The 18562-nt window shown below is 35.1% G+C and overlaps 3 protein-coding genes and 3 pseudogenes across 4 annotated transcripts; 3 read left to right on the top strand and 3 right to left on the bottom strand.

Annotated features, from left to right (window-relative positions):
• Positions 1–1908: 1908 nt before the first annotated feature.
• LOC105131579 (F-box protein At5g07610-like) lies at positions 1909–4222 on the top strand. Of its 2 annotated transcripts, none has more exons than XM_011034621.1 (2): positions 1909–2061; positions 2848–4222. In XM_011034621.1, exons 1-2 carry the CDS (start codon positions 2030–2032, stop codon positions 4073–4075), a joined length of 1260 nt encoding a protein of 419 aa, XP_011032923.1. In that variant the 5' UTR covers positions 1909–2029; the 3' UTR covers positions 4076–4222. The 2 variants fall into 2 exon arrangements, with proteins under 2 accessions (XP_011032923.1, XP_011032922.1); XM_011034620.1 differs by having other exon boundaries at positions 2830–4222.
• A 555-nt stretch (positions 4223–4777) lies between these two features.
• On the bottom strand, positions 4778–15873 carry LOC105131584 (D-mannose binding lectin protein with Apple-like carbohydrate-binding domain-containing protein). Its single transcript, XM_011034623.1, has 2 exons — positions 14246–15873; positions 4778–4796 (listed from the first exon to the last, which is right to left on the bottom strand). Exon 1 carries the CDS (start codon positions 15711–15713, stop codon positions 14250–14252), a length of 1464 nt encoding a protein of 487 aa, XP_011032925.1. The 5' UTR covers positions 15714–15873; the 3' UTR covers positions 4778–4796; positions 14246–14249.
• LOC105131580 (germin-like protein 9-3) lies at positions 6595–8305 on the top strand (annotated as a pseudogene).
• Positions 8593–9636, bottom strand: LOC105131581 (germin-like protein 9-3; annotated as a pseudogene).
• Positions 9768–11468, top strand: LOC105131582 (germin-like protein 9-3; annotated as a pseudogene).
• LOC105131583 (uncharacterized protein At2g27730, mitochondrial-like) lies at positions 11460–13065 on the bottom strand. The gene is made up of 3 exons (XM_011034622.1): positions 12845–13065; positions 12326–12409; positions 11460–11725 (listed from the first exon to the last, which is right to left on the bottom strand). Exons 1-3 carry the CDS (start codon positions 12989–12991, stop codon positions 11699–11701), a joined length of 258 nt encoding a protein of 85 aa, XP_011032924.1. The 5' UTR covers positions 12992–13065; the 3' UTR covers positions 11460–11698.
• Positions 15874–18562: the final 2689 nt, after the last annotated feature.

Here is an 18562-nt window from a genome sequence, read left to right as displayed (position 1 = left end):
TTAAACAGTATGCATGAACTGTCGCCGTTACTTTACATTTTGTAAAGGCGATCAATCGATATTAAGATTTATTCTTTGGTGTCAGGATTAGGGCAGGGATTGAGACAAATTTTTACAATTTGAGACAAAAAAGTGTATTGCAAAAAAATAAAAAAATAATCCTCAAGATTTTTTGTGAGATCACGACCTTCAATGCTTTACCGAGCCATGAAAATACAATTATATGCAACATGGATGCATCTAATATTGTCATTGTCAGTCCCCTGATTCGAGAGGTTTGCATGAAAAAATTTAATGCTATTTATATAATTTTAAAAAAATATATTGTATTAATTTTATATGTTTAAAACAAATAAAATTTACGATGTTACCTATTTCAGAGTTGATAATTAAGCTGATGATAAAAAAAACCAATTAATACCAATTTTTTTTTAATAATATTATAAAAAGTAGTAGACTTGAGAAGAAGTCATTGACTTGTCAATTTGATTATTATATTGAATTAAGTTTTAAAATAAATTTTATAAAAACTGATTAAATATGACTTAATTAATTTGATAAATAAATACACGAATAGGTAAAATATATCTTGAATTTTTTTAAAAAAATATTGTAAAACAACACTTATTTAACATTGTTTTTATAAAAGAAGACATAAAATCTTCTTAATTACACCGGCGATGTAATATCTGATAAGTCAAAGAGCGGCAATAAAGTAACCTAATTTACAATAAGATATAGCATTGTTTTCCATGTTGATTTTTAGTTTCTTTAATTACATTGATGATTTATAAAATTATTTATTTTTACAAGCCGGTCTGTACAATCAATTAGTTCTGTTGTTTTTTCCATGTCAGGGAGCATTATTTTTTAATAAAATTGTGCCTTTTGTTTTGTGATTTTCATTAGAATATTATTATAAATTTTTATTTTTATTTTTATTTTAATAATTTACTTAACAATATGAACAATAAATAAACTGTCCGCGAGGATTATATTAAAATTGGTTTTTTATTGTTAAAATTTGTAAACAGATTTTGAATGTTATTTCATCACATTTATAATCTGTTTAGATTTTAACTAGGTATAATATTAATCATTAATTTATTGTAACAACGACGAAATATTTTTTTAATAAGAAGAATAATTTTAGTTAAGAATATTATATTGGGGCTAAGATAAACAAGAAATTCCATATATTTTTACTGGACTAATCCCTTTTATAAGACATTCATCATAAAAAGAAAGGCCCTTCAATATATTTCTTAAAATTATATACTAACTGTCGCTGTAATTTTATATCTTATGAAGCACGAAATCTTTCATGCAAGAACAAAAAAGTTAAATTATATTTTTTAAAATTTAACCAGCAAGAACAAAAAACTTACATTGGTGGTTGAGAATGTATATATTCGGCTTATTTGAGGATTTGCATCACTTTTCATAACAACAAGTGTGGGTAAAAATAGTAAAATTTGATGATTTTTATTTTAAAAAAATTATCTATTTTATTCCGCAATTTAAATCTTAGAAAATTCAAATACAAGATAATTTAAATATCTTTTTAACCCAATACATCTTCTTTCTTTTCCTATCTAACAACAAATTACTTATACATCCATGAATTAATTTATTATTTTTTAAAATTTTGGATAATTCAGTGTTTTTGAAAATCTCACAACTTTACCCTATTTTTATCTCTGAAATTATTTTTAAAGGTTATTAGAATTTTCTATTCTTTGAATTTTGTTTTTTTTTAAATAATATCTAAGATGGTTTAAGAAATATGGGTGGTTAAATTCTTTTAATTGAGCACAACTTATTAGCCCAGATCTTAATCAAACTAAGACCCAGTAGTTGAGCCCTTATAAGCAATTTCTCTAGATGGGCCGGTGGCATGAAAAAAGGTTTAAATAGACGAGGAATCACTTGAAACCCTACTTTTGCAAACTAAGTTTTCTTTTGTGATCTTATTTGCCTTCTTAATTATATTTATATTATTTTTACGTACTGGTGATACGACAGCCACATGCATCTGATAAATCAGAGAGAGACAGCACAGTAAGCTAATTTACCTTGTTTACCCTAAATTTTTGCAATAAGTTATCTATTGTTATTGTTTTCTGCTGATCTTTTTTTTTGGTTTCTTCAATTAATTTAGAAAACTATTCATCTCTACCATCGTTTTGTATATTTAATAACATTGTGTTTTTCGTTTGGTGATTTTCAGCACGCTTTTGTTTTCAATCATGAATGAAAAACCTATTTTAAATCTCTGAAATAAGCTATCACCTTCTGGTCTCAAAAGTTATACTTTTGGTTTTTTTTTTTCCCTGGCAAAGAGGAGGGCTTGTTGCGGTGTTAATGTTTTTGAAGGGGATGGATTCTCAAATTGCATCTCAGAAACAGGATGTGGCTAATTTCTTTTCTTTTCCTCTTGTTTTCCCCTTGCTTGACAAATTGATTAAGTGCAATGAGTTATCTATTGTTTTCTGCTGATCAGGTTTTGGTTTCTTTAATTAATTTAGAAAACTATTTATCTCTACCATCGTTATGTATATTTAATTAATTCTGCTGTTTTATTTTCCATGTCAGGAAATGTTGGTGTTTTTAATTTTGTGATTTTCAGCATCTTTTGTTTTCAATCATGAAAACCCTAATTTAAATCTCTGAAACAAGTTACTATATTTTTTTTTTGCGAAGAGGACGGCTATGTTAATTATTTCTGAAGAGGGTGGATTCCCAAATTGCATCTGATAAGTCAGAAACTGTAAAAGTAGTCACGGGGCTAATTTTTTTTTTTTCCCTTTGCTTGTCAAATTAATGAAGTGCGTGCGAAAAAGGTAGAGGGGGACTGATGGCTACCTCTTTAGATGGAAAAGCAGTTGAGAGCAAGGACTGCAGCTGTGCCAGTTGTCTTTTTTCAAGTTTACCAGATGACGTGCTGGTTGAAATCCTCTGTCGAGTTACTGATCGCAAGCATCTCATTAGACTTAAAAGCGTTTGCAAATGTTGGAACAATCTGATTACTGATGCTTGTGTTCCAAAAATCTCAGATTCTTCACCTCTTCGTGGCTTTATTTACCATGTGTGGAGGAGGGTCAGTAGCGGGAAAACATACATTGATTATATCCCCTGCGCCATGACTCCAGCAGTTGCACCGGAACCACATGAATTTGTCAAGTCCTATTCTTCGCTGTTGCCTTTTGAACCTGCCTGGGTTGATTTCCTTGATTGTTGCAATGGTCTGCTTTTGTTTGTTGAGGGTTCTATTCCGCAGTACTATGTGTGCAATCCTGTGACAAAACAGTGTGTGGCGATTCCTAGAGATTTTACACTCGAAGACACATGTTCTGCATCCCTGGCATTTGATCCTTTCAAATCACCACACTACAGAGTTGTTTGCTTTGATTATTCAGAGCCCAAGGGCCCCCAAAGATTGCGCGTGTTCTCATCAGAGACTGGCAGTTGGACTATCCAAGAAACCGCTTTTGGATATGGATCTAAGAAGGCTAGATTGGCCAAGCATTGTATTTACTTGGATGGAGTGTTGTACCGTCAATCTGCCTCAAAACTGCTTTTATGTTTTGATCTTAACAGAGGAAATTCTCGTGCCATTGAGCTTCCAGAGAAGGAGAGACTTGCTCCCAATGACTATGGATGCATTGGGCTGTCGAGGCGCCATTTATGTTATTCCGATCTTGTCGGAACTGCATTACACTTTTGGTTGTTTGAGGATCGTTGCAAGAATGACAGATGGACTCTGATTCACAATATCAATGTTGATTATTTGGGAAAACACGTGCATCGGCTGGATAGGACTACTATTGCCAGATTTGGTAAAATTTCAGCTTTGAGGCCCTTTGCTTTGCATCCAACTTCCGAAGTTGTCTTCTTTGGGACTGGGGGAGCTATGCTCAGTTATGATCCCGAAGACAAAAGGGTGGAATTGATTTATAGAACAAAGAAAGACAGGCAAATAATGAAGGGGCAGATCTCGGTCTTTCCATACACACCATGCCTGGTGAATTTGAAAGATTTTGGTCAATGGGATTGCAGCTTGAGCCAGCCATGAGTGGCCAGCCCTCTTCTTTTGTCTCTCTAGATGATATTTTTCTGGTTCCTCGTTTTCTTTTAATACCATTTATGCTATTGATGGAACATTATTATCTACCGTAGTCTCCTACAATTCAAGCTGTAGAAGTTTTGGTTATTCAGTTAATTTGTGTGTGGAAGAAAGCAGAAGAAGATTTGAAACCGAGTATAGAAGGTTTAGGTGTAAAGATTAGGGCAGGGATTGAGACAAATTTTTCACCTTTTTGTCCTCTTCGAGAAAGATGGAGAGGATTTCAGCCTCGACGGCTATCAAGCTGTTTAATGTTTTTGGCTTTAAAATCTTTTTTTTAAAAAAAAAGAAAGAAAAAGGTGTGGGGACAGAAGGGAGAGATCCCGTGAGGTAGGACTAGAGTTAGGGTATCTACAGCCTACCGTCATCATGAAGTTGAGTGTGGTGGTGATTTTGTTGGGTAACGGTCATGATTAATGTTGGGGGCCCTGCTGCCCTGCGGCCTTTACTTGAGTATATCCATAATTCTTTGTCTGCCTTTCCCGCCTTCCCTTTTCAAAATGAAATCACAAAAGTCTCTCACACTTCTTGCATGTGTAACAAGTTCATCATTCGTAAAACTTAAGCCAAAAAAAAATAAAAATTAGAAGAGGAGGAGGTAGGAGATAATATTTATTTTTGTGTTCTAAAAGTATATTTAAAAAAATACTTTTTTTTTTTGTTTTAAGTTATATATTGTATATATTTTTAAATTATTTTAATACCTTAATATCAAAAATATATTTTAAAAAATAATCTTTACAACAATTTCAATTATGCAGAGTGGTATCACTGGGACTTTTCTCAAAAAGATAAAAAAATCATGAAAAATCAGAATAATAATTTTTTAATTTTTTACCTAGCTTATTCAAACTAGGTAAACCAACTTAGCTCATGATATAAGTTATGAGGCCAACGGGGTTTGATAATCTTGTTTTATAGATTTTTTTTTTAAATTTAGTTAATCAATTGTAGAGATATACATTTACAAGAATGACAATAAATTAATATATTTTCTTATCTGAATTATATTTTATTATTCTTGTATTTTTTTTTACATCTATAGTGTTTTTTTTTAATAACATCGTGGATTAATGAACAAAAAAAAGAGCAACAGATTAAAAAAATCGATGAAATATATCAATTTGACATAAAAAGGGAATAGCGTATCTTCGATAAGAAATACATAAATCAAACATATATCCACAGTAGCATAAAAAATGAGAACAGTGATTCTGAAAGAAGAATATAAACAATTCAGGATGGAAAATATAAGAATCATGCATGTGTGTGTTCATAGTAGGAATTAATTCTATATATCAGTTTAATACATAATAATCTGCAAAGCAATTAGTAACATAAACATAGAAAAGTAACGATATTTTAAAAGACAACATCCTATTTTCTTAACTAAGTCCATATTTTTTCACAATAAAAGACGATGACAGTGGAAATAGAGGTTTTCTCTAGGAATTCAGATGGTTCAAAAGAAGTAAGAAAATATATTTCTTCAATCTAAACTCTTTTTTTTTTTTTTAATCAAGGCATCTCTCAGATTGTTTTAGTGAAAATGTGCTTTTCTGACTGCAAATATTGTTTTTGTAAACAAAACCCATCATGATATTAAAGTAGAGTTTCAAAAGTATTTTCTTAATTAAATATCGATGAGTTTGTTGTTACAGTAAGTACATGGCAATTAAAAAAAGCAGTAAGATCATCATAAGAATGTACAATATCATTGTAAAACCATTGAAGATTGAATGGTGATTAAAATATATCGCTAGGTTTTTATATATATAAATAGTACATTCAAATCTAAATAAATGAAAAAAGTATTAGGAAGTTGGTTTATTAAGAATATCTCTATAGTTATTAAATCAATCATGCTTTCCATGAAAATCCAATTTTATGTTCAATAGATGCATGCATTGTCGCCGTTTGATAATTTTTTTTTTTAATTGAGGTCAAATCTAAGCACAAATCAAGGCCCAATAATCTCCCGGAAGCCATTGATGGGAGATGGAAGTAAGCTAAAGCTTAGCTGCCTGCTTTGGCGACATGGAATACCACATCTTAAATAGTCTTGCCCGAGGAGTCCCTATTCCAGTAATAGGTCTTCAGTCGCCTTCCCCTGGCCTATCATCTGTGGGGTTCGTCAAGGGTCTTGGCGCCGCGCCGAGCACTTTCCCCTTTCCAAACAGGAAAGGGGGGGCAGCTGCTATTCTTACATATAATATCGGGCTTCTTCTTTTTCACCCGGATCGGGCCCTGTGTTTAGGCATAGAAACCCATACTCGAACAAGAGGGGCGGAGCTATGCCTCGACGATTCTTTCTTTTTGGCTGTGAAGGAAACCGTCACGACTTCATTCCAGACTATAGGAAGCTCTACGGAGTTACATTCAGTTGCTAAAAAGCTAGCCGCCGTTTCTGAAGTAACGGGAGAGGGAACAAGCAAGGGCGCCATGGATCGTTGAATTGGATTCCCAATCTGATCCGTCTGAGTCAGGTCAGAAGAGGTTTGTATAATCGATTAGTTCTGCTGTTCTTGCCATGCTAGGGAACACTATTTTTTAATAGAATTGTGCCTTTCGTTTTGTGATTTTCAGCACGCTCTTGTTTTCAATCATGAATGGAAAACCTATTTTAAATCTCTGGGCAAGTGAGAGCAAGAACTGCAGCTGTGCTAGTCTTCTTTGTTCAAGCTTTCCAGATGACGCGCTGGTTGAAATCCTCGTTAGAATATTATTATAAATTATATCTTATGAACCACGGAATCTTCTATGCAACAATAACAATCCCAAGATTGAATTATATATATTTTTTTACTAAATCGATATATTTTAAAAAGTTAACTAGCTCTACTGGCTACTGATTTTAGAACTTTAAAAAGAACGTTTAGTCATGAAAATATATATTGGTTTTTATTAGAGGATCGATGCTATTAAATTATTTTATTACACACACACACACACTAATTGATACTATTAAAGCAAGAACAAACAACTTAGATGGGTGGTTGAGACTGCATCTGTTCGGCTTATTTGAGGATTTGCATCACTATTCATAACAAAATTTGAAGAATCTTTTTTAGAAAAAATTATCTATTTTATTCTGCAATTTAAATCTTAGAAAATTTAAATACAAAATAATTTAAATATCTTTTCAACCCAATACATCGTCTTTCTTTTCTTCTCTAACAACAAATTACTTGTACATCCATGAATTAATTTATTATTTTTTTCCCTTTTTTTTGTTTTAAAAAAAATATCTAAGATGGTTTAAGAAATAAGTGCCCGATTCAGTGGAATTACTCGGCACAGAAAGCACAAATCACCCATTCCATCACATATTCAATTTGTTGGAAGGAGATGTATACTAGTCCCATGGTTCTTTTTGTGACATTTGTTGCCATGGTCACAGCAAGTGATCCAGATATCATCACAGACTTTGTAGTCCCAGCAAACTCTTCAACAACCATTGATGGGGATTTCTCTTGATGGTCGGAGTGTTTCCTTTGCTGCACTTGAGTGCCCTGCAGGTACAATCAACCCACCTCACACCCATCCTCCTCCTGCTGAGCTCCTTTTCGCTGTCGATGGAAGCCTTGGCCCTTGAGGTCGGCTTCATTGACACCACAAATAAACTTCACACTCAGACTCTTCAACTTGTTGACATGTTTGTGTTCCCGAAGGGACTTGTGCACTATCAGTCCAATGCAAATGCCAAGAACCCTGCCACAGCTATTTCTGCCTTTGGAAAAGCAAATGCTGGCACTGTCTGTTCCATCAACTGTGTTTGGTACTGGCATTGATGATAACATCCTTGCCAAGGCTTTTAAAATTGATATTCTACTATCCAGAAGATCAAAGCAGGTCTCGCCATGAAGGCATGACATGATCCTAGTCTTGCTACTGTAGCTACATTTAGCTTTAGTTACTTTTCTTTCTACCTGACCTTTACCATTTCTTCATTCGATTGTCTTCTGCAGAGAAAGAATGAATGTTGTGGTAATAAAACGTTTGCAGTCTGGTTCTTATAGAATTCTTTTGGCAAAACTTTTCAACTTGAATCCTACTTTGTCTGGATCTGCAAAGTGACCATTTCGCATGTCCTTAAGATCAGTTATACACCCGAAAAATCAATATAAAACAGTCCTAGTTTTTGTGAAATAACAGTTAATCAATGATATGCAAATGGCAAAGGAATTTAAGTATAGTCTGCCTATGAAAAAAGGCATGGCTGAACCCTTAAAATGGATAACAAAAATTAAAAATCAATAAAAAAGAAAACAAAGAGAAATGATGATGCTATTATACAAGGCTCAATGCTGCAGCAGTTTGGTACTTCGGTGAACATACTGAACATTATGTACTTTTCACTTGAAGCTGAGACACCTGATACTTCATAACTTCACTTGTCATTTAGAAGAAGTGAAAAGGCATATGTTCATTGAACTCTTTTCTGACAAAGAAGAATGAAGGGCACGTTGAGGTTTATCAATGAATACCATAGACTTCCTCGTACTCCATCTTCGAACGAAATTAAACCGACAAGTGCTTTGGGTTTTCTGAGGGGAATGTTATTAACGAAGCAACAGATTGATAATGTGAGAGTATTTCACAGTCAGCGTGCGACTGGCAAACTGTATAAACTTTGCTACACTGTTATTTATCATCATTTGATCATAAGTTAGAAGCAAAATGAAGAAATACACCGAATGAAAATAAAATCACCACAAAATCCTTCATTGAGCCGTGATAAACACTTACTCGTTCATAAATAAGATGGAAAAAACTGGGAACGTTATGTTAGAGCTCCATATCAGGCCTTGGGTGCCAAACCTGCCTTGAGTTTTTCTATGGTAGCAACATCAGTCTTGAAAGCCTTAGCCAAAATCCCACTATCAATGCCAGTTGTGAATAAAGTGCTCGGAATCGACACGGTTCCAGAACTTGCACTACCAAAGGCAGACACTGCTACAGCCAGATCGTTAGGATCATTATTATACTGGCAGTGAACAAGTCCCTTTGAATACACAAACACGTCCCCAGATTCAAGTATCTGATTATAAAGCTTGTTAGTTGTGTCAACAAAGCCCACTTTAAGGCAACCATCAATAAGAAACAGCAGCTCAGCTGATCGAGGTTGAGTGTGAGGGTTCAGTGTACCGGCTGGATATTGTAAAACCGCGTGAGAAACACTGTCCATTGAGAGCTGGAAATTCTGCCATGCTTACTTTTGAGGCGGTGAAAGCTGTTGGTGGCTTACCCCCAAGAAGAGACCTTAAGCTGGTAAAAGTGAACAACTTTCCATCAACTTTGGTAACATTTGGTGACACCACAAAATCAGAGATTATATCTGCATGCATCTCCGGATATTGATATTTGAAAGCAGGAAAAGGTCAGCACTAATATCAAGAAGAAACCCTGGTGAGTGTTTGAAGCCATTAAAAGATCTTTAATGATCCTACTACAACCTGCTATGCCGTTTTACATTTAAGGAGGATCCCGTTTATACTACTAATTAACCCTTCAGTAACTACTTTTGCAGGCCTTGGCAAGCTGGAGTTCCTCGGCATTGTCGATTTATATTTTCTTTTCATGGCTAATCCACACGAATACGGAAAATGCCAAAAATTCTAATCGTCATCAAGGCTTTGTTTTTTTCTCATCTCCTGTTTACTGTATTTGAGGCTATATACATTGAACTGTTTAATGGCCTTTGAACTGTTTAAAAGATCCAATGATCAGACCGTATAGTTTTGGTTGCACAAGGCAGACCAATAAATACAGAATTTCAATATATATATATATATATATATATAAACCCTCTGGACTAGGTCGGAAGTTGGGCCTCGGAGTAAAGATTTTAACTTATTCTCCTAACTTGATGAAAATATTTTGCCTCCTTCAACCAAGCTGTAAAATGTCCTGCTTCAGTATATACCTGCAATGAACTGAGCCTGAAAGAGAAATTTAAAGACCCTTTTCGATCAGGTCTTCGGGGTGCACTGCCTGCCTGGAAATCTCAGAAGAGTCCAATTCCTATCTAGCTGGCGAGTGCTATTATAGAGGAACGCGATTGATTTTTTCGGTGAAAACATGAAAGTAACATAGACATTTCAGCACTTTCTGGCAAGCAGGAGGTTTTTCAGCCTCAAAGAAGCTATAAAGGCATTGCTAGGACAACTAAATCCAATCATCGCAAAACTTGAAAGCTCCATATTCAACTGTTGAGCTTACAACTTATCGATCATGGCCGTGAATTCACTCAAACCTATTTCCTCAATTCTTTTCCTACTTGCCTTGGTCACTGCCAAGACTGCCTCAGCAAGTGATCCTGATATCCTTTCGGATTTCATTGCACCAACTAACACAAGTGTTGATGGAAAGTTCTTCACTTTCACAGGAATGCGTGGGGTTCTTACTAAATTTCCTCAAAACTTCACTTTAACAAAAGCAACCATGAATGAGTTCCCAGCTCTCAACGGGCAGAGTGTGTCATATGCTGTGCTTCAATACCCTGCCGATGGTCTGAACCCACCTCACACCCACCCCCGCGCTGCTGAACTCGTGTTCCTTGTGTATGGTAGCCTTGAAGTTGGATTTGTTGATACCAAAAATGTGCTTTACACCCAGAGCCTCCAAGATGGAGATATGCTTATTTTTCCAAAGGGTCTTGTGTACTATCAATAGAACCCAACCCAAAAATCAGCAATTGTGATTTCTTCTTTTGGTAGTGCAAATGCTGGAACACTTTCTGTGCCTTTGTCTGTCTTTCAACAGGAATCGATGATGGTATTCTTGCCAAGGCATTCAAGACTGATGTATATACCATTCAGAAGATCAAGTCTGGCTTTGGCAAGCCCTAAACTGAAGGCTAGCTAGCTACTTCCTGCCTCGAAAAAGATGCTAGTACGTCCAATCGGTGCTGGTTATCTCAAATAACATGGAATCAACATGTATTTTCATCTTTTCTAGTGATTTTCCTTTTATACTCCGAGCTATCAATGATTGTTCTCGTGGCTCAGAGTCATGTAATCTTTGTTTGTTCATCATTGTCATAAATTTCCATGACTTAAAACCTTCAGTCAAGTCTACTGTGCTGCTGTGGTTGAATCCCTTTGGATTTAGATGCTTTTCGTGATCTTCAAAGGAAGATTTGAACCAAATTCGTCAAAAAGCTAGAACTGACCACCACTTGTGATCAGAAATGAAGTAGCAAAACACCCATCCAGTCAAAGACTTCTTTTCTACTTTCAGGCAACAAATTAGTCGCAGGTAGGTCAGCTAGTTTTGGGTGAAGCATCAACAATTGCCGCATGAACTCAATTGTATAACGGGAAATCATTCAGAGCATCAACAAAAGTAAAGATAAAAACGAACTACGAATCCAGATCGGTCAAAATTAAGAAAGGAAAACTTCCAACAGGTACATAACCAAGTAGACGAGCATGGCCATGCTTATGACCGGCTGTGCAAGAGTATTCAAAAGACAAGTATGTACAAACACCAAATCTCAATACGAGTCACATTTATTTCAGAAGATTATTGCCACAGCAACATTACAGCCTCTGGTGCAGTTAACCCCCATCAGGATTTCTGGCTCCCTTCAGCTTTCTGCAAAACAGGACACAATTGAGGTAGATAAAACTTAATTTTCAAAGATAAACTGCAAAAACCAATAGAAAAGGAAATCAAGTAGAAATCTGTGCCAAGGGCAACAATCACCAAATCCGCAGTTTACACCACATCAAGATATCAATGTCACGCCACCAACCATCTCCTCATATAGTATGAAACTAGAATGCATAAACTCAATCCAAGTAACCAAAACTGCAGTTTTCACTACATCAAGATATCGACGTTGCACCACCGACCATTTCCTAGTGTAGCATGTTACTAGAATGCATAAACATGATCTATATAACCCAGTATCAATTACTTGAACGACATGCATTTAAAATCATTCAGGTAGTCATTACATTAAACATCAAAGTTGGTGAAAGTAGGGAGTATTGCTTTTGAAACACGATAGAAAACCAAGTCACCGTCTTCTCATAATTAACCCATCACCCCGACGCATTCCATTAACAACAATGCAACCCTATATTATGCTTAACCAAAAGTAAAACATGAAGGAAAAACTATTGTTACAGGAGCAATGTGACAGCTTTACTTCCAAAACGAGGAGAAAAAATCATGAAGCCACAAAATTACCTTGTCACTACCCTGATTATCTTTCTCTGTCTTCTCTTTCTCCTGCTTTAGCTTCAGTTTCTCCGACCTTTCCTTCTCCATTTTCTACCGCAAATAAAAAAAAATCACAGTACAATCATCAATCATCAAGCTCAGTTTGAGGGCAAATTTTTCATTAACTGAAGCAAAACCAAATCTAACTCGTAAATTTCATTTATTTTTCCCTTTACTCTATCATCTTCCCCCACTTTATCAGCTGCAGGCGGAAAACAATCAATGGAAAAGTTGTAGATAAATCAAGAAAAAATACACTTAACTCAGAATACTCTGATTTTCCCAATTGCTTTCACTGTATCTTTCATTTTCCTGGAGTTTACCAGGGGAACCAAACAGAAGCTAAAATAAAACGACAAAACATTTTTCAAGCTTGATCGATTGCCAAAAGAAATGGTTTCCTTCACTTTCCTACACTTTCTCAACAACCAAACAGAATCGGTAGAGCCGTTAAGAAGAAGAAGAGAGAAGCGAGGAGGGGAAAACCTTAATATAGACGTTCTCGGCAGCGCGTTCCTCTTCGCTCAGAACTCGGCCCCTGTCATCACTGAAGTAACGAGTAGCTCCACGAGCTGACTCCATCGAGCGAGGAGCAGTTAAGCTAAGTCGGCTCAGTGCGGATCTCGATGCCATTTTTCTAGGTTGACTTTTTCTTTCTTAACACGACAAGCGAACAAGGAAGCCTCTCGCTCCCTTGAAACCCCTAGAAGCCGGCTTTAACTAGGACCTTCTGCATGACGGCTGACATGTCGTTTGGTAGATGAAGCCCAAGGATAGGTGATATGGGCCACGATAAGGAGTGGATTTAGGCCCACCTTCCACCGAACCCATCTCGAAAGATAGCTTACATGGGCTCCAATTGCTGGTGCCTTGTTTCGATTAGGGCTTGGGCTAGTAATTAGCTCTCTGTCCACTCACTGTTTCACCTTAGTTGAATTATCTTTATTGTTATTATTATTTAATATAAAATGAATTGTCATGATGAGATGGATATCTAGAAGCATGCTAGGATAGGATATAGGTCCACGGCTAAGATTGAGACTGGGGCAACAACTAGTGGAAATCTACCTACAAGAACAAGAGACCGTTCAACAAAGCAGCCAATATTGTTGACAAAGGAGAGGGAAAGGGCACACATGACAATGCAACACATAAACTATATGTACAAATATAGGCATGGAACTAGAAAAGCACTTTATATTATTTTGATATTGAGTCAACTTGTTAATGATACATAAATTAACTATTTTTGTTAAAAATAAAATGGTTTCCCTTTTGTTTTCATCACCATTGACGTGATACCAAGAATCCAATTGGTTTGATTCGGTCGAGTTATATCGTTACAATATTTAATTTAATTACTCCAGATTTCTCAAATCAACGTGAAAACAGGGTATGATAGTCGTGAAAAGACTCTTTTTTTATACATATTCTGGACACGGAACTATATATTACATGGAAGAATTGGAATTTTATATCAAAACGCCATGTATGTATGTATGTATGTATGGTATCATTCTAAACCATAGCCTCAATTACAACAAGTTGAAGAAAGGCACCGACTGCAAGGAAGAAAGAGAGAATGCTGTGGCTTCTGCATGTTGAGTTCAAAAAAGCATGATTAATAAATAAGGATGTTGAGAGCGGCGACGACTAGAGGGCAAGGATTGTCGAAGCCCTTTTGACATTGCAACATGCTCGAAGCACACGAGGCTTTCTCTCCCTCATAAATATCTTGTCGGGTCCCTAAAGCAAGATAAGTTGACCGGTAAAAACTTCCGGGGTATCCAACCTGGCAATGACCGGCCCCACCTGTTAGTTTCACCCAAAGTCAAACCCCACATGCCTCTGAAAAGAAGGTCATCCCTTACGTCACTACTCACTACCGCTACTAAAACATCTCGATAGACTTGAAACTAGCTGACCCGAGATTTTTATACGGGCCGGGTGCTACCTCAGTCTTCTCCTCCAAGACCCATTGAGGCCCTCTTCTCCTCCTATTCCAGATCTTATAACCTCCATACCCAAGCACAACTCCGGTCAGAACCACAATAACCGCCCCAAGAACCCGAATACCCACCTTCATTTTCTTGTGCCAGCTACGTTTGGTTCTCACCTTGAAATACCCGACTTTACTCTCATCACCCACACCCACCAGTGTTTGGATCGGGTAATTCAAAGGGTAACAAAACCCGGTTGCGTTGTTGTAAACTGCACCCCAGCAGCTGCAGTTCCTCTGACAAGACAGCTCACATTCCTCCGCAGACGATGATGTTGTGTCCGAATCCATCAACTCCTTAAACGGTAACTCCACCCCTTTCCTCCTCAGCACCCAGAAATCATCACTTCCACTGCAAAAATCTCCGGACTGATCATCCCCATCAATGCACTGAAATGACGCAGTGTCCACCTGGGTCCGGTTATCCAAACAGGAGCAGCCCGACCCGGGTCTGCACAAACCGTAGGGACCGCAGGGACTGGGCAGCTCACACGTTTCAGTGATAGCCTGGTAGTCCAAGACCCAGGCGGTTTGAGCCCAGTAATAGCCTTTGAGGTTCCCGTCCGGTTCTAACTGGACCATCAGGAATCTGTCAAAAGGTCGATGAAAGCTGTTGAAAGGTTGAATATCTACCGCGGTTTTTCCCACTTGGTACATGCCCAAAAACCCATCGGATTCGAGTCGGGCATGGATCGGACCTTGTCCTTGAACAACTTCTGCTTTAGCTTCCATGGCTTTGTGTTTCCAGTACATTTGTTGCGTTTTCCCATCTTTGAACCTGGCGTATAGGGCCATGAAGTCATCTCCTAAGCGCATGGAGTAAAGCCCGTTGGAGGAGACGAGAGACATGTTAGAAGTGAAATTCTGGTTCTCGACGAGGGTACTTGTGGGAAAATCGAAACTTTGCCAGAGAACTTCTTGTTTTTGTAGTATTTGTAGGTTTGAGGAGTTGAGGAGGACAACTCTGTCACCTTGTTGGGACGTTCCTGTGGACCAAAATGACCTCTTGTGTGGATCAGATATCACAAGACTACCATTGAAGAAGAGCTGGGTCTTGTCTGACCAACGAAATGAGCTTGTTGGGTTAGCCTGCCAGAGTGGCTGGAGGGAAGGGAGGTGGATGACTGTGAGGGCGAGTTGGGTTTGGTTGACTCGGAGGAAACCTAGAGAAAAGGTGCTTGTTGAGTCATTCAAGAGAGATTGAAAGGATGAGACTGATGAACTTGGGCTGGCTTTAAAGCCAACGAGAAGCTCTCGGGCTGTGGCCGAAGGGCACGTGAAGAGAATACTTGAAATGAGGAAGAGAAGCTGAGTTGCTAGTGATCGGGTTGCTGAGATTACTGGTTTTTTTTCCATTTTGACTTGTGAGATGATAAGGGAAGGGAGAGGTAGTGGAAAGATAAGAGTGTTATGGAAGAAGACATGCAAAGAATATATAATGATTTCTTGTTTTGGAAATGGCTTTCCATGGACCAAATTATTATGATTTTAAAATTTGATTCTGTAGATCTTGGATTGTAAAGTTATTTGTCTTGCAAAGCTAGATGAAAAAAATATATGTTGGCTACGACTCTCTCTCTCTCTCTCTCTCTCTCTATATATATATATATATATATATATATATATCGCAAGTGGAATAGTTAGGATCCGTTTGGTACGGTAGAGCTGCCAAATTTAAGTTGTTGTCTGTGTTAGTATATTCTGGTAGTGTGAATGTTTTTTAAATTGATTTTTATTTTTAATATTAGTATATTAAAATAATTTGAAAATATTAAAATATATTAATTTAAAATAAAATAAAAAATAAAAATTTCTCAAAAAAATTTCCAACCGTCCCACAGTACCAAACATATAAATTTTATATTAATTCATGTATTATTGGGTCATATAAAATCTTTGTTTATCTTTAATTTTAATCTAGTCAAGTTTTGTTGTTTAAAATAATATTTTTTATTTGATTGAATTAATTAAGTGATGTAATAAATATTTTTTTTAAATATCCATGTCTAAATTATTATCTTTTTATATTTTAATTATATTATACTTTAAAACGTGTTAAGAAATCATTGTATTAGTACTATGTATGTAAAATATTTACACTATGAATCGCATCAGATGATCTTCAAATTATTACTTTTTTATCTTTTATTTTAAAAGTTACTGGTGTATGTGATTATCAAATCTAGATTTATTAAATTTTAATTTAGTTATTAAATCTAAATTGTTTAAAATATTTTTTATACAAGCGTGATGCAGTATGGTGCATGTTATTAAATGCGGAAAGACGTTTTATGCAAATGGTGCTTGAAATTTCAGAAAGTTCTATTGAACACCACGGCTTTTGATTTCTAAGGCTTACAGAGTCATTTGCCTTGTGTTTGGAGAAAAAGAGCATAAAATGAATGATTAAAGGAACAATAAAAACAAAAAGATATTTTGAAAGCCACGTTTTTGAAAATGGTGTGGTGATGTTCCTTCGATTTCATATCTCCAACACGTGTCGGCACCCCACCCACCCATAAAACACGCACGCACGCACGCAGAAGCAGCAGCGATGCTGCGGGCTTATGACATATTTGTATGTTATATTTGTAAAAGACATATGGAAAAAATTATTGTAATTCATCATTTTAAAAAAATTATAAAATTAAGTTTTTAATTAGATTGATATTTAAGAAATAAAATAAATTTTTTAAAAAATATTAATAAAAAAATAAAAAAATCATGCAGGAAAATAATGTAATAATTTATAGTGTTTTTTAAAAAAATTTATAGTAGTAATTCTTCACTAACTCAATATTATAAAATAATAAAATTAATAAAAATAATTTTTAAAAAATTACAAAAAAAAATCATGTGAGATAATATTGTAGGAATTCACAGTATTTAAAAAAAATTATAAAATTAAATTCTCAACTTACATAATATAAATCGACAACGATAATTTTAAAAAACAAAAAAAATTATAAAAAAATATGAAAAAATAATCTAGCAATTCACAATGTTTTAAATAAAAAATTACAAAGCTAAATCTTCAACCAACTCTATATTTTAAAAGTAAAATCAATAAAAAAATTTAAAAAACACAAAAAAATTAAAAAAAAACACGTGGTAATTTCTCAACCAGTTCAATATTAAAAAAATAATAAATTTAATTTTAGAAAAATACACATGGAAAAACACTATAATAAAACAAAAATTATATGAAAAAACACGATAACAATCCATTATTTTTTTAAAAAAAATTAGGAAGTAAAATAGACAAATATCATTTTTTAAAAAAATAAAAAAATTCACTACAAAAGAAAAAAAATTAGAGAAATGTTGTAATAATCCATAATATTTTAAAAATAAAATCACATAACAAAATTTTTTAATATTAAAAAAATATAAAAAAATAATTTTAAAGAAAAATATAAAAGAATATAAAAAATAAAACATGTAAAGCCAAAAAAGAAAAAAAATGCGGGGGAAAAAAGGGGAAAAAAGGAAAAAAAAAGAAATACAAAGAAAAAATAACAAAGAAAAGAAAAGAAAAGAAAAAAGACAGTGTTGTGTTAACGATACAGTACTTTCCCACGCGTGTATCTGTGTGTGTGTGTAAATATATTCAACTTTCAAAAGCTTAAAGTTCTTAGTTCGAAGTGGGCTTCGCGACATTGATTTGACAGGTAGCGGATATCAACGGATCTTGTTTGTTCTTCTAACTAATGCCTCCAAAACCAAATTTACATTACCATTGCGAGGGATTTCTTTATCTATATATATATAGTGGCCATTCTTTAGACAAGCAACCATGAAGGGATAGAATAACCCCCCACCACCATCACATTCAGTTTTGATTTTTTAATGATGTCGTCATTCGTTACGTCAATTATCAATATTAATAAATTACCAAACCTTTTAAATTTATTAAAAACAATTCACTTTATTTAATCTAATAATTTATGGTTGATTTAAAGACCTCGTAAGTTAGACTACTCTCCAGATATACCTTCAAGTTGGGTTCGGCAAGACAATTATCAATATTAATACATTATGAAATTGATAAAGCTTGAATAAATTGTCTCCACGGCAAACTAGTTTTTTTTTTTTTTTGCACTGAAACTTTTCAACTCGAGTGCAATGGAATTCATGCCTAAAACCGAGTCCAACCTCAAAAGAATTAACAGTTGGGTTGTAGATGGCTCTGAAAATATGGCTCG

Source organism: Populus euphratica, unplaced genomic scaffold, assembly GCF_000495115.2.
Source record: "Populus euphratica unplaced genomic scaffold, PopEup_1.0 scaffold24.1, whole genome shotgun sequence".
Classification (NCBI taxonomy): Eukaryota; Viridiplantae; Streptophyta; class Magnoliopsida; order Malpighiales; family Salicaceae; genus Populus; species Populus euphratica.
Note: the sequence above shows the minus strand (reverse complement) of the source record. Positions and strands in the feature narration are given on the sequence as shown.

Coding starts and splice junctions, on each gene's coding strand:
- LOC105131583 (XM_011034622.1), bottom strand. CDS start 12,991: ATGGCATCGAGATCCGCACTGAGCCGACTTAGCTTAACTGCTCCTCGC. Junction 12,410..12,844: donor CCGAGAACGTCTATATTAAG/GTTTTCCCCTCC, acceptor TATTTGCGGTAG/AAAATGGAGAAGGAAAGGTC. Junction 11,726..12,325: donor ATAATCAGGGTAGTGACAAG/GTAATTTTGTGG, acceptor CCTGTTTTGCAG/AAAGCTGAAGGGAGCCAGAA.
- LOC105131584 (XM_011034623.1), bottom strand. CDS start 15,713: ATGGAAAAAAAACCAGTAATCTCAGCAACCCGATCACTAGCAACTCAG.
- LOC105131579 (XM_011034620.1), top strand. CDS start 2,030: ATGCATCTGATAAATCAGAGAGAGACAGCACA. Junction 2,062..2,829: donor AATCAGAGAGAGACAGCACA/GTAAGCTAATTT, acceptor AAATTAATGAAG/TGCGTGCGAAAAAGGTAGAG.